Source organism: Equus quagga, chromosome 13 (assembly GCF_021613505.1).
Source record: "Equus quagga isolate Etosha38 chromosome 13, UCLA_HA_Equagga_1.0, whole genome shotgun sequence".
Taxonomy (NCBI): domain Eukaryota; kingdom Metazoa; phylum Chordata; class Mammalia; order Perissodactyla; family Equidae; genus Equus; species Equus quagga.
The window spans coordinates 74,893,821-74,915,865 of record NC_060279.1 but is presented as its reverse complement, the minus strand read 5'-3'; the positions used below and the strand labels follow the sequence as shown (position 1 = coordinate 74,915,865).

The 22,045-nt window shown below is 46.6% G+C and overlaps 1 protein-coding gene across 1 annotated transcript in view; it reads right to left on the bottom strand.

The window, feature by feature from the left end:
- Positions 1 to 22,045, bottom strand: part of CDH13 (cadherin 13) — a 985,922-nt gene that overhangs the window by 237,397 nt on the left and 726,480 nt on the right. Inside the window, exon 7 of the mRNA XM_046683164.1 lies at positions 1,022 to 1,200. Coding sequence (XP_046539120.1) covers positions 1,022 to 1,200 — 179 coding nt within the window. The remainder of the gene's footprint in view (positions 1 to 1,021; positions 1,201 to 22,045) is intronic.

Below are 22,045 nucleotides of genomic sequence, written 5' to 3'. Positions count from 1 at the left end.
AGAACAAGGAATTCCAAGCTGGGAGCAGATATGGGGTGGGCAGAGGAGGTGATGGAGTGACAGGAATCCCCACGTCGGTTTAGTATGCTGTGTTTGAAGGGCCAAGAGGCTCTCCTACTGATGGTAGCCTGTGGTGAGCTACAGGGTGGACCCAGAACTCAGGGGAAAGGTCAGGGCCAGGGGACCCGCGTAGGAAGCGACTTCAGTGGGGCAGCAGCACGTGCCCCACCTAAATGGGACAGCTGCCACCAGCTCCATCTGACTGTCACATCCGATGTGACCAACTGTCCACATGTGGAAATTGGGCCCATTTCAAGAATTTCTGATTTTCAGAAGTTCTGAAAGTTGGAATTTTTTAAAAAGGAATATGAAATCTAAGTATTTTGACATGGCAACTCACGTGAAAACTTTAAAACATCCTAGGCAAAACCAAAGAGCAAGAGTGTGGACCGACTGGGGTCCAGGGGTCACCAGCTTGTGACATCTGACCTAGAAGATGCATGAGGCTTCACAGAGACGGCCTAGTGGGAGAAGAGCGGAGGCTGGAGGAAGAGAGAGTTTTCGGGGGAAAGCAGTGGTGCGCGCAGGAGAGGGTTTGAGAAAGAAAAGAAATAGGTGGGAGCCACCTGAGTCTGTGATGTGATCTTGCTCAAAGCCATACTCTTCCCCACCCCTGTCCCTGCGCTTCCTTCATCCCTCCCCATCCCTCCCTGCAGGAAGGTAAGGAGAGGTAGCCTGCGGAATCACTGGGGCCTCAAGAATAAGTGGTCAGTGAAGAAACAGAGGCATCGGGTTGAATGAATACAAACGATTCTAACGGATATGACGTTTCATAGTGGGTGGTTTTTGGGTTCACATAATACCCCATTTCCCTTAATAGATATTCCCTACCCAGTCATGTGTAAATATCTCATTTCCGCCTCCACCGTATAAAGCGCCTTGACTGAAGCCCCCCATCTTTCCTCGTGGGACAGCCGCATTCGGTTCTCCTGAAAAAGAAGATGAGTGCCTTTCAGCTCACCTCCCGGTCCAGCAGCGCAGGTGACACGACGGTGACAATGTCTCCTTTCTCAGGATCGATGTAGAACATGTTGGGAGACGGCTTGTCAGGAGTCTGCTGACGGATATTATACCGCAGGAGGGCATTATCTGTGGCTGGATCATCCGCGTCAAAGGCTGTCATTCGCATCACCGTGGTCCCTGCGGAGGCAGGACAGAAGGGCGGGAGATGGTCACGCGGGTGACAGTGACAGGCAGAACCTTCCCCGAAATCCAGGCAATAGCAATGGAGTGGTGTGGCAATCACTTTTCAAATTAAAAACGCAAAGCATTTCCCGAGCTCTGTTATATCTTAGCTTTTCTCCCTGCTGCCCCCATCATGTTAAAAGACCTGATATAAAGAAATCTTTGCTGTTCAGCAGATTGACAGCTTAATCTTTCCTTCTGCTTATATGCTGTTCCTTTTCACAGGGTTTCATTCCATTGTGGATGAGGCTCCTTAACAACGGCCTTCATTTTGAAAGCTCTTATTGAATGCCTACTACGTGGGGGGCCCTGGGCCAGGTGTTGGGGAAATAGAGGTACAAAAAAGGCACATTCTCTGGTGTCCCGCAGAGATGGGTAGGAGAGAGAGCATATAAAAAGGTTAGACTAACAAAGCATGTCAGTGCATTAAGAGACTGTTATGGCTACTGAGAGAACAACCTCATCTCACCTGGGGTTCGGGAAAGGTCCCTGGTACCGACACCTATGGAGTGAGTAGGTGTAAGCAAGATGAAAGACAGGGACCTCAACGGGAAAAGGTATTCTACTTAAAGGGAGCAGGAGGCAATGCTAACTGAGCCCCCTCTGTCTTAGGCACTTGCGGTATAAAGACGATATAAAGACAAGGGATGACATGTGGACTCCTTGATTATGTCAGGGGTTGATAAGGGTGTTAGATAACATGTCTTGCTCAGACACAGCTGATAGGAAGGGGAATTGGTGTAGCCACTTTTGAGGATAACTGAGCACCAACTAGTAAAAAAAAAAAAAATGCATTCACCCTCTTGGTATCTGCCCACGGGAAACACACATGCATGTCAACAAGGGGTTTTTGCAAGGATATTCATGGGCTGGATTATCCATCATGATGAAAAATTTGGAAACAACTTAACCATCCTACAATAGAGGAATTGATAAAATGATGGTCTCCCTATGCTATAAAATATTTTGCAGCAGTTTAAAACAGACAGGGGAACTTGAAAACGCAAAGGCATAAAGATCCATGCATCCCTATGTTCACTGCAGCATTACACACAATAGCCGAGACTTGGAAGCAACCTAGGTGCCCATCAAGGGACGAATGGATAAAGAAGATGTGGTGTATGCACACAATGGAGTACTACTCAGCCATAAGAGATGATGAAATCCAGCCATTTGTGACAACATGGATGGTCCTTGAGGGTATTATGCTGAGTGAAATTAGTCAGAGGGAGAAAGACAAATACTGTATGATCTCACTCATAAGTAGAAGATAAAAACAACGACAAACAAACACATAGCAACAGAGATTGGATTGGTGGTTACCACAGGGAAAGCGGGGAGGGCAAAAGGGGTGATTAGGCTCACATGTGAGGGGATGGACTATAATTAGTTTTTGGGTGGTGAACATGGTGTAATCTACACAGAATTAGAAATATATTACGATGGACATCCGACAGCTATATAATGTTATAACCCAATGTTACCGCAACTAAAAAAATAAAAAATAAGTAAATAAATAAAACAGGGTGTAGGTCTGATGTGCTGTGACATGGAAGACTCCAAAACAGAGTATTAAGTGAAACATCAGGTTGAAGAATGCCACCCACAGTATGATATCATTTTTGTGAACTTGCTTGCCTATAGAAAATTCCACAATACTTTAAACATCTATTTTGCAGGTACAGTTTATGTCCATGAATGCATCAAAGGTCAACGGAGGTGAACTTCCACTGCGATGGCGGCTAACGCCCAGAAAGGAGAGAGGAGACAGGGATTAGGGGTGGTGACAAGGGAAGATGTTGGCCCAATCTGTAATGTTTTGATCATTTTTACAGGGAGAATGTATTGCTTTTGCAATTAAAATTTAATCTAAAAAGAGCATAATTATAAGTACTGACGGAAGCCTGGTCAGAGCAGAATCAGGCACGTCTGCCTGCTGGTTTTGACAATTGTGAGCCACCTCATTTGGCTCAGGGTGACCTGCCCAAGCACAACTTTTCTTAGCAGTTTGCTCTTCCATGAATATAGAGCCCCAACTTCCGATTCTGAACCCTTCTGGACCCACAAAGTGTGAGCTACCTGGTGAGAGATGAAAGCAGTAGACCAATAGTTCCCGGTGGGAATATTCATATATAGAAAATACTGAAGCTTAAGAGAAACAGAATTCATCAGCTCAGCTACCATCCCTGTATTCCTTTTCCTTATGCAACAGTGCTTCTCAACCGTCAAAGCTGGTTTATTATCCCCCACCACTGGAATAAGATTATCAGCCACCAGGTCTGACTGATCAGGCAAAGAAGGGGATCTGACCACCCTCAGGTTGGATCGATTTGTTAAATATTCTCAGTTAATTTCACCAATGCTGCCATTACGCCAGCTGCATCTACCTTGTTTCTTTGCCGGTCTTTGTTTCTTTGTGAAACTGTCGCCAGGCAAGCCACAGGGTCCACTGCTAGAATAGAAAATTCTTGGCACGTGCAGCCCCCTTGCCTTTGGAAGATATCAGCAAACAATTTGGTGTCTGTTTCCCACCGAGCCACACTATGGAATCAGGGTTCTTTCTCAACCCCGTGGTCCAGGCAGCCGTTCCCAGTCCCTCAGAGTTAGCTCAAGGGTGACACATATTTGCCTTTCTGGTCTAGGAAAAAAGGCCTTTTGGGGATCGCTGCCAGAAATCAGAGGCAGCTTTCAGGCCCACATCTCACCCAGGGACGTGCTAAGTAAGCTCGGTGTGGCAAAGGCATTCATGAAGGCCTCAATCTCATCAATTCCACACCAAACAGTTCCCGGCAAGGTAGGCATGACCCAGCGCCCTGCACTTTGTTGGTGTCTAATGAACGCTTGATTGATGGAATCAGTGCCCTATTTAATCTGCCTTTAATTGAAGTCATAGATGAAGAAGCAAAAGAAAGTATAAAGATGAAGTCATCATGGTTTGCAGCTGTCGTGGCTTGCATTAAAATGATTAGAGGAAGGAAGAAAAGAGCTCTCAGGTTAACCAAATTTTAGTTTTCACCGGGAAATTCATTGATGATGTCTTTTTTGGTTATTTTCACAGATTTGATAATATACTAAAATGTTATCCTGGAATATTCTCAAGGTTACACAGAAAGTGCTTCTTATTTTAATGAATTGTTAGGGAGTCAGCGAACTTGGTCTTAAGCTCTGCCTTCCTCTTAACCAAGATGTGAGTACACAGCTGGACTGACTTCTGAGGCCCACCTCTATGGAGAGCGAATAGGGCCTAAGTCGCGTTGACGGGTTTGCAGCATTGAGGAAAATGGCTTTGGGGTAACATGTCTAGGTTCAGATCTTTAGTAACTACGTGAATTTGAGCAAGTTATTCAACCTCTCTGAGCCTCAGTCTCCCCCCTTGAAACATGAGGGTATTGGTAACTCTTTTCTCTGGGTCTTTGTAAGGAATTTATGGGACAATACATTAAAGAACTTGGCACAGTGCCTGGGGCGTTAGTGCTCTGAGGAGGATGCCCTTTATTATCAACTCTGCCCTGGGTTCTGAGCCCATCATGGCCGTGCAGGCAACGGCCTCAGATAAAAGAGCTCGGAAGTAAGTTGTCCATACCTGGTACAGCAGGATGAGTCCTGGTGCCCATTGTCTCTGGGTTTCCCTGCCTTACCCTCTGCCTTCTAGTTGCCCCGGTCTTAGTTTGTCGATTTCAGTTTCCACTGTGGAGATCATAACTCTATACCAACACCCCCCACCCCCCCCACACACACTTTCTGTAGCCTATCCTGCTTCTCCATACAGCACTCTAGTCTCTCCCTAGGATCAAGGCTCTATCCTGAGCCCCAGTCCATGTAGTGGACCCAACACCCTGCTCTGTCAGCCCCTCTCCTAGATCATGATTTTCATACCTCCAGGTTCTGCAGTGGCTGGATAAACCTCCTAAACCAGTATTTCCTAATTGTATGCAAGGAACTCTGGTTCCGTGGGCTCAGCAGAGAAACGAATCCAGGGGACATGCAGCAGCCTCAGTTAAGCAGGCTTCCGTCCTGGAGGAATCTCAGTGTCCTGAACAAGCAAACACGTGCAGTAAATCTCCAAGAGAGAGTAGAATGGGTAGCGTTTCCCAAACTGCTCTGTTAACGGAACCTCTTCATTTAAAGACTATCTTTACGTGATGGGCCACGTGGTCCTAACAGTGAGCTCTTGGAGGGTACAGACAGTGTTCCGTTCATCTTTGTAAGCTCAGAATCTGACCCGCAGTAGGTCCTCCATCAGTGTCCTTTGAGTAGAATTGCATTCTTCCATCACTGTAGCTTTGCCTTATTCCACACTGACCAGAAGCCACGGGCGACCCATCTACTGAGAAGAGGGACAATGTTGCCTGGACATTTTTCACAACAGGCATGCTTCTCCACCACTCTTTTTACTGCTCTGAGTTCTTTCTGCCCCTTGGAGGCCCTTGTTGGAAGTGGATTCAGCCGTCATACACCGATTTCAAGGTCAGGGCTGACGTTCAGTAGGCAGGCACCGGGACAGCTGTATCAGTGCCTGTGGGTGGCACCAGCCCCTCACCCCTTGCCCAAGCCCACATCCTAGACTCTAAGAAGAGGGGCTTGTTTGTTTCCGTCAGCCCAGCAGCTTCCCCGTCAGTGCTTATCTCGTACCTATGTGTGCTTCCCGATGGCAGAGAAATGATAATTATGTGATAGACATGCGTGGGGTCCTCCACATAGTATATTTCTGTCCTCTTCCGCATCACAATATTCTCCTGAGTGTCAAAATAAATGCTAATCACCCTGTCACTCCCAGAGCCAGATGAACTAGCAGCAGCCCCCCAAAGCAAAATAAAAGAATCACAGGCTGCCCGTTGAAAGTCTCAAGTCCTGTGTCATTTTCTACTGAGGAGGGACATGGCCACCAAAGTGACAGGCTGATGAACCATCTTGATTGTTTTGTCTTGCTCAGACAGCCCTTCCTCTTGACTGGATTTCTCTGAGGAAAGAAAAGGGCCTCCTGGTGTTATGACCCTGAAAGCTGCCGGTGTTTGAAGTTTGCATCCCTGTGACTTCAAGCAGAGTCACACCCCTGAGAAGCCGACCGCAGATCTGAAGGTGAGGGGCTTTCAGCCTCCGTGAAAGGCCAGCCAGCCTCAGGAGTGGGGGCTCCAAAGACGCTCGCTCTGTGTCACAGGTAACGGATTTATTCTCTTCTTGAAATCTCGACTTCATCCCAACACATTTCCTTCACATGATCAAAAGCGTCAGACTCCTTTTTTTTTAAAAACCATATTCCCGTGAGCGAATAATGTATCGAGACATGGTTGTTCGTCTATATTTAGCACTGGATTTCTGATAGCACGGCTGCAGCAACTGTATTTTTCCAAGGAGATGTGTAACACAAAAACCAAAGTGAGCAGAGATGGCAGACATCACCAATTGCGGGCCTTGGATGTGACAAAATGGCACCTTGTCTTACAGCATCAAACTCCTGAGAGAAGGTGGTGCATTCTAATGCCACCCAAACACCAATCTCTGTGACGGAATTATTACCAGAGATGTGCCTCCAGGGTTGCTAAAAAGAGAATGTGACTGTGGGTACTGCGTTGCATAACTTACTCCTTGTGTGGTGATGCCCCACGTCAGATAAAAGCCCTTAGACTATTGGCATCTCAACTTGTTCAGTCAGGTGAGAGGGACATAGAAGCTGGCGAGACCTTAGAGTCTAGCATCCTGGGGTATGTCTGCTTGGACTGATGTTGATTTGAAACTAAATTTCTCTTGAGGACCCTTCAGGTTGAAGGGGGTCTGGGCATCCTGATTCCAAATGCCCAACCAGAGAGTTCTAGAGGTTTGCCTGGAACTGAGGGGATTCCTGGAAAGCCCTGGGCAAACCAGACTGAGTCTGTCACCCTACAGCCCAAGTTTGCTTTCAGATGTGGACACATCTCAAGGCCGTGACCGTCAGTGTGCAGACGCGAGAGCTGGTGTGAACGTAACTTGAGTGGCCTGGGACATAGGCCACAGCCACTCAGTCAACTCACCACCAGTCACACCAATCTGAGGTTACTTTCTGACCAAGCAGGTGGACACACCCCAGCTCTCTCCTAACTGTCCTGAAGAGTGAAGAGAGAGACCGAGGGGTGCAAATTCAAGGCAGAACAGTGTTGGAGGAACCGTTAAGCATGCGGGCTGTCTAGTTTTATTATTTTATTTTATTTTTTTTGAGGAAGATTAGCCCTGAGCTAACATCTGCCAATCTTCCTCTTTTTGCTGAGGAAGACTGGCCCTGAGCTCACATCCGTGCCCATCTTCCTCTGCTTTATACATGGGACGCCTACCACAGCATGGCTTTTGCCAAGTGGTGCCATGTCCGCACCTGGGATCCGAACTGGTGAACCCTGGGCCACCAGGGAGAAGTGGAATGTGTGCACTTAACCACTACGCCACCGGGCTGGCCCCTCGGGCTGTCTAATTTGAAATGCTGGCCTCACCATTTTCCAGCTGGGCACCCTTGGGCAAATTCCTTTACCTCGCTCACCGTCAACTTTTTCATGAACAAACAGCACCTCCCTCAATGGGCTGTTGTGGGCATCGAATGAACTAGTGTAGCCTCTCTCAACTTTTAAATTATCATCCTCTGCAAGTCTTTTTAGACCAGTTTTTCCTACTCCCCTGCTGTAGAGACACTGTGTATCTATTAATGTACTACGGCCCTTCAGAGGCCCGCAGACCATTGTAATATCTAATATTTTTTAACATCTCCCCCCAAGTACCAATTTTCTCGCACTTGGGAGTGATATTGACCCCACTGAGAATGCATAAATTAATGACCATAAAGACCAGAGCCTGGGGGATGGTAAATACTCAAGAGATGTAAGTTTTATCGTTATTTTTATTGACTACCACAATGTGCAACTCAGTTCCGGGAACCCATTGCTGTGTGCAAGGATGATGAGCAAAACGTCTTGTGGGACCCAGCCACCCAGAAGTCAGCTCGTGCTGGTTCCAGGACTGATACTCAGAAACTAGAGAAGCGGGAACTAATTAAAATCTCATAAAGAAACAATTCCTTTCTTCCCTTAGACAAGCCCAGAAATTTCTGTTGAGCGCTTGCATGCGTGAATCAGCTTCCTGTGGTCTTGTCAATGTTTCCATGTACAGGGAATGAATAAGGAAACTGTCAAATGACTAGTTGATGAAAGATAACCAAACCAACCTGATAGGTTTCCAGGGGCAGCCCGCATCCTGCCGTGTGCACATTCCAGAAAAGTTACCCACGTGGTGAATCGTAAATGTCTTATTTTCCCCTTGACCTACATTAGCATCAGGCCTGCTTTATCTCCATTTGAAGGGGTGTCCAGCTGGAAGCCGGTTTACATAATTCACTTTAAGTTTTTCTGCTTATCTCCAAAATATTCTGCTCGCAGGTGGAGTGGGGGAGGGAGGTTGGCTCTCCGCTCTGGGTGTGGAGACTGTCAAGGGAAGCTCTGTGTGGATGCTCAGAGGGCAGGAGGAGAGGACGCACAGTGGCAGAGAGAAGAGGTGCTTCCAATGTGATTTCGGGGAGGAGGGGAGGGGGGCAAAGCAGCCTTCGACCTAAGCAAAGCCAGGGATATCTAGCTTTGTCACCCTCGCTCCTTTTAGGGGCCCTTCCCTCTCTCTCCCAATTATCTAGGGATTGTCACTCATCAGCACAGTTTCCTCTTGCATTTTCCATGTGGTGGTCAGGCTGTGCATTAGACCCAGAAAGTTCCTGATGACGTGAGTTTTGAAGAAGATGTCAAAGACATATGGCTTCTCCTCTGTCAGCAGCTCAGACCCACTGGCCCCAAGGGTGAGACTCTCTGGCCTTGTTCCCAGAGTAGGGTCATGGGAGCTGGGCCAGGAGTGAGAAGCTCAAATCCCCACCCAACGCCCACACAGGTAACTTGCAGGAATAAAGCGATTTCAACACAATTGGGAGCAGTGGGGACTGTGGCAAACTAGAGAGCGTATATCCTGCCTAAGGGAGCAGCTGCCTTTTAGATCAAGGTAGTTGCTGCATTTCTGAAATGCAAGTCTGGAGAAGCTAGACTTTTTGATTGTTCAAGAAAAGGTGGGAATTTGGATTTTCATATAAACTGTCAAAGTATTTACACTTCGGACACTGGTTCTAATTTAAAAAATAAGAGATCACTGAGTAGAACTAAGAAGGCCAAACAAAACAGATTATGGCAGACTTTGGTGCAAGGCTCATCAATTTCAACCTTTGACCTTGACTGTAGGTAGAGCCAATTCTCCCCAAAGACAAGAACTAAACGTTGTTAACGCATCCTCTGGTGATAGATTACAACTTAAGAAAATGGCACATCCGCTATAAATAGTTCGCCCTTCTTCCTCCCACCTCCCTTTTGGAACAGGGGCGTTCCCTGGTGTGGCCCTGGCCCAGCAAAGTGGGAGACGCTAGAGACACAGTGATGTAGATATGTGACGCACGTTTCATGCACGAATTTATTTGATCCTATAGTAATCCCAGGAGGTGTGTCATGTTGTTAAGCACATTGCACAGATGAGGAAACAAAGACTGAGAAGGTCACATAGCCTGTTACCTCTTCGGCCAGGATTTGCTAAAGGGACTACGGCTCAGACTGTGAGTTGCTGCCCAGTACCCATTCTCACTTTCTTCCTGAGAAACATAAACCTGGTGTCAGCTGGCCACATTGCTGGCAAGCTGAGACACTAGATGTCCCAGCTTCCCTGGCAGCTAATGTGGCCATGGGCTAAGGTCTAGACAATGAGATATAATAAGAAGTATTATGTTGGGAGACTTCTGGGAAGGTTCCTCAAAAGGACCTCAATCAGAATGTGTGTGCTTTTGTCATACCCACTGTCCTCACTTTCTGCTGCCTGAAATGCAAATGTGATGACTACAGCTTCAGCAGCCATTTTGGACCACGAGGTGGCCCTTCAAATGGAAGCTACATAATGAAAAGTTAGAGCAGAAAGACAGAAGACATCTCAGTGCCTGAGTCTCTGATGACCATGGAGCTTCAGGGGAGGCCTGGAATGCCTCCCTCCAGCTTTGTTTCCATGAATAAGAAGTAAATGAGAGAAAAGTAAAAGCCCATCTTGTTTGAACCATTGTCATTTTGGGTTTGCTGTTCCATGCAGCCGCAACTAATCTCTGAAAAAGGAGGAAGTAAAGATTGAAGAAAATAAATAATTTTATTAAATACTTAGTATTACCTTAGAAAGTAAATTTCGTTGCTTTAGCCTAGAACTGGAGGACACTAACTTAGACAAAAGTGGAAACATCTAGTTAACTCCTCAGGTATTTTCAAATATTCACGTTAATTTCTCCTCACCTAAATTGTCTTGAATCCAGAGACAATCTTTCTATCAGTTAGTAAGATTGTCCCATTAGTGACCCACGGCAAATCATACCTTCTCACGACTATAGTCTTATATCATCCCTTCCACAGTGACTGTGGGCTTTGCCATGTGACTTTGGCCAAAGCCAATGGGACAGATGGAAACATTATACAAACAGAGCTTGAAAGTGCTTGTTCATTGGAGCTTGTCCTCCTGGAACCCAGCTGACATCTAAAGATATCTGGGCTCTCCTGCTGGAGGGGCCATGTGTCTTGGAACTAAGGCTCCCTGGCTGACACCCCTAACTAACCACCAGACACATAAGTTGAGCCACCTTGGATCACCAGCCCCAGCTGAGCTTCCAGCTAACAGCAGCCATGGGGGCCACCTCAGGCAAGGCCAGCATAAGAACCCCCTGGCTGAACCCATCCCAGCGAGCAAAATCACACGCAAATCATGGCTGCTGTTTCAGGCCACTGCGTTTTGGTGTGTTTCATCCTACAGCGATAGATAACTGGCAAAGGAGTGTAAGTGGGTTAGTACTTACATACAAGCTAGAAAACATTGTATAATTAAAAAAATAGAGTTTATTTTAATGTGGAAGTTGCCATTTTAAAAAACAAATAGCAGAGCATATTTGGGGGGTGGACCAAACTAAAAAGGGACAAGTGCAGGTAAAAAATGGATGAGAATAAAATGCAACCTGTTTCCCAAATGTTGGGCTTTTGGGGCCACGAACGATGTTACTGCTAAATCATTGCAATATGTTGACTGCTGAGCGTTTCCGTGGCCTAATGAATTTCTTTCTGGAGCAGCCCTGAATCAAACGAGCACAAAGCACATATTCCTGATGCGGGTTTGAGTTAAGTACCTTCAAATAGGAAGGCGACTCTCCTCTTAAAAATGAGAACGACTCACATTTTGAGACAGTTGCCGACTTCATTTAATAGCAGCCATAAGTGCCTGTGTGCAGCTGCAATGACACAGGCTTGATTGGAAACGCGATAGACTTCTCCTCTCAGATTCGCTTTCCCTCCCCGGAGCTAGTGGGTTTTTTAAGTACAAATTGACAGGCAAATATGTAATAAGTTATGACAAGTTGAGCAATGGTTTTCTCCCATCTGTTTTCAAAGGTTGTTTATTTTTACACTGATAAAGAGACGGCGGTGACAGAACTACCTCACGATTAGTTCAATCCTTCAGTCGCCTCTGCTCATCGTTCAATTTTCCTGGCGCCTCTGCTCCCCTTCTCTGCTGAGCTCATGTTTAATTAAGCTGCAGCAGGCCAGATTTTAGGAAAGATAACTTTTTGAGATAGAAGGTAATGCATGGCTAAAACTGGGGTCCCTCCTGTCATAACTCACTTTATTGCCCTAATTTCGTTGCTTTATCCAGAATTTTAAGGTAATACTTTTCTCAAACCTATTAAAAACCTCCATTTGATCTTTTTATCCAGCATTTCTTTCTGTGCAGCTCTTTTAAATGCATACAGGATACTCTGTGCTGGATTAACGGATCTTGCCTAAAAACTTCAAAAAAGCAATTTTAAGTGGAATCTGTATCCCTAATATTCTAAAGTAATAAGAAGAAATCTGGGGGCCGGCTCCGTGGCCGAGTGATTAAGTTTGCGCGCTCCCCTTCCGCGGCCCAGGGTTTCACTGGTTCCAATCCTGTGTGCAGACACGGCATCGCTCATCAGGCCATGGTGAGGTGGCGTCCCACATGCCACAACTAGAAGGACCCATAACTAAAAATGCACAGCTATGTACAGGGGACTTTGGGAAGAAAAAGAAGGAAGGAAAAAAAAAAAAAGATTGACAACAGTTGTTAGCGCAGGTGCCAATCTTAAAAAAAAAGAAGAAATCTTTGCATTAGATCAGCATGAAGTCACTAAAATTCTAAAATATGGAAATATTTTCCCACAAAACTCGAGAAACAACAAAAGGAAATTATGTGTGTATTTTTTGATTGTTTAATCAATTTAAGAGATTTTTTTTAAAAGTAATTATAGTTCCTCAGATCAGTGGTTTTCAATTTGGGGGTGATTTTATCCCCAGGCGACACTGGGCAATGTCTGGAGACATATTGGGTGTCACAACTGGGGCGGGGGGGGGTGCTACTGGCATCTCGTGGGTGGAGGTCAGGGATGCGGCTAAACATTCCACAATGCACTGGGCAGCCCCCATCACAAAGAATGATCCCGCCCAAAATGCCAACGGTGATGAGGCTGAGAAACCCCATCTGAGAGTCATTCATACCAGTGTCCCTAAAAGTGGTGGCACTTTTAGAATCCCACACTCAAACCACTGAAGCAACAATTTGCCTCTCTTTGGAACTCTTTCGTCTAGACTTGAAGTTCACTGAGGACAGGGAGACCGCCTCTTCTGTATTTGTTCCCCACACTGTAGCTCCAATATTAACACTATTGAATATGCAAATATACATAGTATATGATGTTTAAGAAATACTAATACTAACATCATTTAGTTTTTCCGGTTAAATTTTGTATAACTCAAAGCAGGAAAATCTTCAAAGTTACCAGGATAATCCTTTGTATGTAGCGAGTTTAGTAAACATTTGCTGAATGCATGTGAGGATAAATAAGTGAATAAGGTGAATGAATGAATAAAAGATGAAGAGTTTTATTGTCCTCTTTCTTCTATTACCGCTTAAGGTAATGGTGAAGGTGGAATAGGAAACAGATAAATGATTGATGCCTCACTCACCCTAAATAATAATTCCCAGGTAAATTCCCAAGAATAGGCCTATTGCCCCTATCATTTATATCTATTTTCAGGGCAAAGGTGAAACAGCTTTGCTATTTAAAAACACAGATTTTATTAGGCGAGGCTGGACTGAGTTAACACGCCAATCCTGGAATTTCAATGACTTAACATATACGGTCAACTTCTCCCGCAGATCCAGTCCACCTTGGGGGCTCCTTTCCAAGGGCAGTTCCTTCCCAGTTGCGATCTAGGGATCCAAACCCTTGCATCTCGAGCCTTGCCATTGGGACCACATGATTTCCTGATTGTTGAGGGACAAGCAGAGAGTTGCAAAGCCACCTGTTGACTCATGAAATGTGTCAGCCAGAAATGGCACACGTTGCTACTGCCTGCAATCCCTTGGCCAGATCTGGTGTCTAAGGCCAGCTCAAGAGCAGGAGTGGCTGCATGGGCATGTCACCTGTGCAGTCACCAGGGCACTGTGCCCAGAAGGGCCCTGTCCTGGGTTTAATGCTGCGTTACCACCCTCCTGACATTCTTAAAAATTGTTGAACAAGGGGCCCTGCATTTTCATCCTGCAAATTATGCAGCCAGTCTGGGTCAAGAGCCAGGAGCCAGGCCTGCGAGAGGCCTGGAAATGTCCAGGGGCACCTAGACTCCCAGTGGGCAGTGGGCATCTGGGCCCCAGTGATCCTGCCTTCTGTCAATCCAGCCCCAGTGCAGAGGCCTTCATTTCCATCAATGGGCCCCCGCTGCTACTGCTTATAGAACTCTTGGCTCCCTCAACAGTTTTGTGCTTATCTCTCAGATGAGAAGCATATGTAACAGCGCAAGAAGTCAAACAGTGCCTGCCACAGACACACAGTGACGTCCCACCTGCTCAGGTGCCGGTCCCTGCCTCCCAGAGCTCAGGGTTCCTGCCCTGGGGGATAGGCTCGAGCTTCACTCATCTCTGGCTCCCAGCTCTTGAGCTTGATTTGGACACCAGAGAGCTGCTGTTTTCCTGGTCTCTGCCTTGATTTGCTGGATCCTAGGTCACCTTCTTTTTAATTAGATACTTCCTTCTTCCTAGTTTTTTCCTCCGCAATCTGGGTCCCACCAGATGTGGGTCACACACCAGTATGACACTGAGGGCATATGGCATGGGGCCATGTGTTTCAAACCTGGCTGCTCATTTGAATCACCTGGGAAGATTTTAAAATACTCCTGATGCTGGAAACTCATCCCCGGAGATTCTGAATATACTGGCCTGGTGTGGGGTCTGGAGAGTGAAATCCTGGGAATAGACAGGGGGCCAGGCAGATGTAGACTCTGACCCTCTACTTGTTGGCTATGTGATCTGCGCAATATATGCAAGCTCACACTGCCTCCATTTTCTCACCTGTAAAATGGGCCGATAGCTGCCACTGTGTAAGCTTGGTCTGAAGATGCATGTCAAATATAGGGGGCCTGATGAGGCAGGCAGCCTTTGCAGCAGTTCCACAGAGAGGAAAATTAATGCGCGGACCTACGTGGACCTACTGTGTGCCAGGAGCAGTCCTTATAATAGCCCTGCTAGGGTAATTAGGTCATTTCCATTTTTAAAGAAGGAGAACCAGAGGCTCAGAGAAGTCAAATAACCTGCCCAAGATCATTGCTGGTGAGCAGCTAAGCAGCTCTTAGGAGGGCCCACGTAAGACTCTGTAACTCAAGAAGAGCTAGCCTTTATTGCGTGTTCCCACCATTACACAGATTGTCATTACACAGAGGATTACACTTAATCCTCCCAACAGTCCTGTGAGGTAGGTGTCATCAGCCCTATTTTACAGAGAGGGAAGCGGAGGTGGATGGAGGTGAAATGACTCACCCATCGAGCGGGTTCTCCAGCTGGCAAGTGGCGGAGCCCAGATGCTGTTTTCTCATTCCTCTCCAGCCCAGCTCATGCCACTTAGGCATTTCAAATTGCATTTTGCAGATGGAATAATTAACTTTCGAGAACTCTCCCTGCAGACTGGCTAGAGAACACCTTTACCCTCACCCACTAAAGCTTGTCTGGGGGCATCTTTAAGCCACTTTGGGGAGCCCAAGGACAATCAGGGCCTGCATCCCCAAGTTGCAGTGAAGGACCAATGATCGACGGCTCCAGAAATGCACCTGTTAGGTAAAGAACCTGTCCGGAGCCACAGGCATGATCAATGAGGGGCTCAGGGAGGTTTGCATGGGGATGGGAGGGCTGGCGATTATGGCAGTAACAAGATACAAATGAGCCAGGATGCTGAAATACTGCACATCCGAGACTCGAGACTCTGCGTTCAATGGGAAGAAAGTGCGGGGAAATTACTGGTAGAGCCGTAATGTTGCTGATTTTGCAAACATGTGTTCTTCAGCTTGATAAGTAAATACATATTGGGTAACATGGTGATGTTGCAAGCTGTTGTTTTACGGCTGGGAAGTCAGCTGCCTGTGATTGATGCTAGCAATGAAAGTATTTATAAAATAACACCGAATTAGAAGGAGTTGCTTTATGAGTCTGGGGAAATGGATCTTTTATGAAGAATAAAACTTGATGAAGGAGCTTTATCAGGGTCACACAAATCTGAAATTAAATGCACTGGGATGGAGATCTAAGAGGGAGCCCTCTGGACGTCTGGGCTCGCAGCCTGGAGAAGAGTGGCAAAGCTTCTCCCTGGCGGTCCCTGCCCTGGGCAACTGAAGAGTCATTTCCGCTCGCTGTGGTTCACTTCTGAAAGCTGCCTTACCTCTTCCAGGACATCAGGACACCACTCAGGGAATAACTTAGACACACAAAACTAAATGACACACTCTTGATTCACCCGGTATTCCACTGAGTAGACAGAGTCTTGCACACAGTAGGTCCTCCGTAGATATTTAGTGATGGAGTGAATGGAGAATAGATCTACCAGCATCTGGCTCACTGAGTGAATATTTTCTCATTTCATTTATTCTTTTTTAGGAATAGGCACACTTTTTTTTTTTTTCTTAAGATTGGCACCTGGGCTAACAACTGTTGCCAATCTTTTTTTTTTTTTCCCTGCTTTATCTCCCCAAACCCCCCCTGTACACAGTTGTATATCTTATCTTAGTTGCAGGTCCTTCTAGTTGTGGGATGTGGGATGCCGCCTCAACGTGGCCTGACAAGCGGTGCCATGTCCGCGCCCAGGATCCGAATCCTGGGCCACCGCAGCAGAGTGCGCGAACTTAACCACTCGGCCATGGAGCCGGCCCCTCATTTATGTTTTTAAGTTGTCTTCCCTGTGAGTGCATTTCGGCCTCCTAATGGTGCTGCTTTTCTCGATTGGAATGTTCTCTTCTTGGAAATAGTTTGGTAGGGAAGAGACCAAAGGCACCTGCTCCCCAAGCCGAGAGGGCCAACAGGCACATGACTCAGGCTAGTTCATGGATGCTCCCTGGATAATGGTACTCACCTGATGGGGTTGTTTTGCGAATTAACTGAGTTAATATATGTAATATCCAGCCCAGGGCACTGTGTTCTCGAGTTTGTCGTTGTTATTACAAGATGGGAGAGGTATGACTCAGGGCTCCACTTTTGATAAAGAAGGAGAAGAAAAGTCTTAGACGAATGCAAGGTGAGTGTGAAATGGTTCTTTTCACTTTAAGCACTCTTAGGTTGTATAAATAGAGGCAGACTATCAAGTACAAGGGAGCTGATTATCATTTTAATTCAATATTAAGCCTCAACAATATTTCAACAAATATTCATGCACTGGGTGACTCAGAGATCATTAAAATGCAGCCCCTTCTCGCAAGATGCCAAATTGATCTTGATCTTTCCCCTAGCCTTGTCTGTCCTTTCTGAAATTTGTCCTATTGGCTAAGATCAACTCGTAAATGTCCACTACAGCCCTGCAAAGGGACGGCAAGGAGAGCCGCCTTCCGGTAGCCAAAGGGCTGATGTCATGAGCAAGGAGGCAGAGGGAACGTTGCGCTGGTACAGGGGCCACATGCATTTCTTGGCCCCTTGGCCCTTTCTTCCACCTTTAAAGTCAGCAACATGGAAGCTTCAAATCTCTCTCTAAATCTTTGACCTGTGTTTCCATCAGCACACCTCCCTCTCTGACCCTGACCCTCCTGCGTCTCTCTTATAAGGACTGTGGTGGCAGAGGGTTCTGGAGGCAGGAAATACACAGATAGCTGAATGTCAAAGTGAAGGTGTGTGTGTGTTTGTGGGTGATGCACTACAATTAAAGGCCCAGGAGAGCGGCACAGATCTGAAATGGGACCCCTTGCACTGTAGAAGTTGCCTGTTACAGGGGAGAGTCACCTAGAGGCCATTTGGAGACAGGTAAAAGAGATTTATGAAAACGACAGGAGTCAAATATGACACCCTGGAAGCGTCTCTTCATGGTCCACCAGCCCGCGTTACCATAGGGGCTTGGAGACGCCACAGCCGACTCCTCAGCGTGTAATGCATCCTTGGCTATTTGCACAAACTAACAATCTCATACATTTCAAACACAAGCTGTGCTGTCCCCTCTCCAGGAAAGAAGTCTGCCTGTGTTTTGCAGACATTCCATTTAGTTCGACTCCATTCTTATGGGGCTGACGTCATGGCGGGTCCTGGGCTCGGACTGTGGATGCTGAGACGAATAAGACTGTCTGGGCCTCTCCACTTGCCCACATTCTACTGGGAGAGATGGGAGCCGCATAAACACAAAGTTGCACGGCAGTGTGATGCACGCGCTAGACAAAATCATGTTCAAGGTCGCTCTGAAGGCATCGCCTGGCGGGCACTGTGGATCCTCATTGACATAAGGGGACTCATGAACGTCTTCAGTGACTCCCAGCTGAGATTTAGGGCAGCAGACAGTCTCAAGTTGTTTCTTCCTGCATTACTGACTGAGAAAGGTCTGCTTGTCCCCTATTTGGTTATTTCTTAGCATTTAAGTCTTTAAAACATTTTCTTCCACAGAATAACTTGCCCATTTACTGAGCACAAAGAGGTATTAAGGCCTGAAAACAGCACCACGGGCTGTCTTCCTCCTCCCCTCCTGCTGGGAGAGTACGCACGTGAAAGATTTTTAAGAGCTGGAAACTTTCAGGCTCTATTTGCAAGTCAAGTTGAAAAAGCACCCATCATGTCAACTATTGCCTTCCACACTCTTAACATTTGGCTTCCCCTAAAGTCAACCTCTCAAACACACTCCATTCCCAGACATGGCCCAGCAAAGCTGGAAAGTACTGCAGACCCAAAGATGCTATCTCAGTAGATAAAGGACACACCAGGATACGCTGCCCAGTTCTGTGCACTTGCTCCATCCTAAGCAACTCATTTTACCAAAAAGGTGGGCAGTCAGAAGCCCACCCCTTGTGGGCAACGGGAGAAAAGAATCAGCTAGCAGTTAAATGAGAGATGAAAGCTTATAGTGGGAGATGATTTACAGGCAGTTAGAGTGCATCAGAGACAGAAGAAAGGAAGAGAGAGACAGTAGAAGAAGGAGGTGGAGAGAAAGGGAGAGGGAGAAAGGCAGCAATCTGTGAATTTTTAATTTTTTTATTTTTACTTTTTGCTGAGGAACATTGGCCCTGAGCTAACATCTGCTTCCAATCTTCCTCTTTTGTTGCCTGAGGAAGACTAGCCCTGAGCTAACACCTATGCCAATCTTCCTATCTTTTTTTTTGTGGTTCGCCGCCACAACATGGCTGACGAGTGGTGTGAACCTGGACCGCTGAAGTGGAGTGCTTGGAACTTAACCACTATACTGTGGGGCCGGCCCCCAGTAATCTCTGAATTACTGAGCAGAGCAAGCATCTGTTAAGGATTTGCCATATGCTTCCCACAGGGTGACTGGGTTCTTGTCCCCTCAGAGCTTTATCCCAGTGATGCTCTTGGCTCACCCTTTGCTGGTTGTGTTAGGTTTTTAGGGCTTCTGTAACAAATTGGCACATACTGGGCAGCTTAAAACTCTAGGAATTTATTCCCTCACAGTCCTGGAGGCTGGGAGGCTTAAATCAAGGTCTCGTCAGCGTCATGGTCCCTCCAAAGGCCTAGGGGAGAATCTGTTCCTCACCTCTTCCTGCTTCTGGTGGCTCTTGGCATTCCTTGGCTTGCGGCTCCATCTCTCTCTACTCTGTCTTCACAGGGCGTCTTTCTCTGTGTGTCTGTTATCTCCCTCTGCCTCTCTCTTCTAAGGACCCTTGTGATTATACTGGCCTACCCCGATAATTCAGGGTAACCTCCTCATCTCACAATCTTCAACTAATTCACATCTGCAAAGACTCTTCTTCCAAATCAAGTCATGTTTACAAAATCTGGGAATCAGGACTTGATATCTTTGGGTGACCATGATTCACCCTACCACACTGGCTGCTCGCGATATTCTGGGAGGCACGCTGAGCCCTAGTGTGTGTACTTGACCCCAGAGGTTCTATTCTACTCCCCATGTTGTCCATGGGGGAATAGTGGTGACTGGCTCCAGGTCACACAGCTAGCACCTGGTGGAACTGGGGTGAGAACCTGAGCATCTAATGACTAATGACTCAGAGTCTGTGCTGGACACGTGTTCTGCAGCCAAGAACAAGACAGACAGAGGCAGACAGAGCGACCGGGTGAGCCCAAACATGAGAGACACACACATGGCCCAAAGAATGTCTTGGGATCAGTTTCCTGAGTACCAGTTTAGTAAAGAATGGGCGCTGGGCCTCCGTCCTCGGAGGTTGTAAATTCCATTCCTGAGGTCACCTAACGATGGACATGTTTTCCACGCTCAATTCCCAGAGCGCATGAGGGGCCAGCTCCTAAACCTCAAGATTTCCAATCCTGCAGAAGCTGAGTTATCTTTTCAGAAATGCAGCAAAGTGGTTCAGGAAGACGAATGTGTGACATTCGCTGACACTTAAGCTCCATCATGGGCTCTGCTGGATTTAGAGGGAAAGAAATATCTCTGTCACAGAGGACACATGCTTTATATTTTTATAAAAACATGGACAAGACAAGCCTTTTCCTCATTCCTTTCCAATCTTTAAAGAAAGAAAAATGTGCACAGGGTATTTTTTTTTCCTCTTTGAACCACAAAACGTTTGAGCAGAAAGAGGCTTTGGAGTTTACTGAGAGCAAGAGCCTCGATAAGAATGGTTTCTTTGAACGTCAACTGTTATGAGTTGTATTTCTTGCCTGCGTGAGAAGTACGTTTTATGGAGTAGAACCCTTCATCCCGGATCATGGCTGGAATCCTAGCTCATCCTGTATATGAGGGAAACAGACAAACCGGAGACCGTCAGGAAGAGAGGGGGCAGTGGGTGGTCTTGATGGTGGGGGTCTTGCAACATAAGGACTAATTGTAGTAATTGGGCCTGTCTTGCCTGGAAGTCTTGAGTCTTCTTTTTAAGACTAAAAGAGAAGAAAAGATACAAAGAAAGAAAGGAATAGGCTAACGTGATTTGGAGGTGCCTTAAAATGGGAGCATGTTACCTTCTAATGCTCAAATGAATTCATGTTTAAACTGAAACAGAATAATCCCATGTGGCTCCCTGTTGGGACCAGTGAGTGGGTCTTGGGGAAGAACATGGCGGCCATGGGAGCTGTCTGGTGAGACCATGAGCTCCCACTGCCGAGCGCATGTGTGTAGGTTGAAGGACACTGGCCGTGGGGTATCAGAGGGAATCCTGCCTTTGGGAAAGGGTGGACTATCACTTCTAGGGGACTCGTCAACTTGCTGCATTTGTGATTCCAGCAGCATGCACAGCACAATGCCAGTGATACTCAAGCTCAGGATGCAGAAGAGCATGGAAGTGGGAGAGGACAGAGAATGTCAGATGCTTCCTCAGCTGATAAGCCTTTGAATTGTGCCGACTGCCAGAGTGAGGAATGGAGAGAGAGAGGAGTAGAAGAGACAACGTTGCTTCTAATCTCATCCACTTATTCCACAGAAAGGCACACAAGGTCACATATAGACCGTCAATTCACGGTTAGCTGGCGGGAGGTCTGCTTTGAGTGTTCTGAAGAAGTCCCCCAATGCTGCAGCCACACGACATCAAGCATCTCACATTTCCTTTACCTCTGAGTCGTCGCTCTTATCAATTAGAAAGGCAGCTCCCACTGGCTTGAACCTTTATTTAGGCCCTTGTGAAAATTTCCTTCTTAATAAACCAGCTGAGTGGCTTGTCTGTTATCCACTCTCCTGGAAAGGGTTGATGTCACGTCTATGTCAATGGAGACAAAACGGTTCAGAAAAGCCATTCCAACTCTACATTCAGATTCAACTAATGTTTACTGAAGCCTCCTGCCCTCGGCATTCCCGTATATCCTACCTCATTTACCCTCTTACAAGCCTATGAGATGACCCACTTCTGTTGCTTCCACCTCCTAACAGCTTTCTAACGCAGCTACTTATCTCGCCTTAATGCTGCTCACTGGTGCTCTCTCTCAACAGGCTTGAAACTGTGACCCCATCTTTACTTTTCTTCCTACAACTTATCACAATCTGAAACGTTATGAATTCTTCTGTTTGGCTTGTTGATTGATGACTCCCCCTCCCTTCACCAAATGTAATGGGGACTTTGTCTGCTTTGTACCACGGATGCAAACGTTTGCAGAGCAAATGAATGAATACCATCCCTGTTAGATCCAATTTAACTTTCCTAAAGTGAGCAGTTAATTGTGTCAATCCCAGACTTGATATACTTCAATGGCTCCTGCTAGATATGCTAAAAAATCTAGAACATAGATAGCATAAGGGACCTTTTTGACCTGGCTGATGTTTATCTCTTAGTCCCTCTCCACCCCCCCCCCCCCCCCC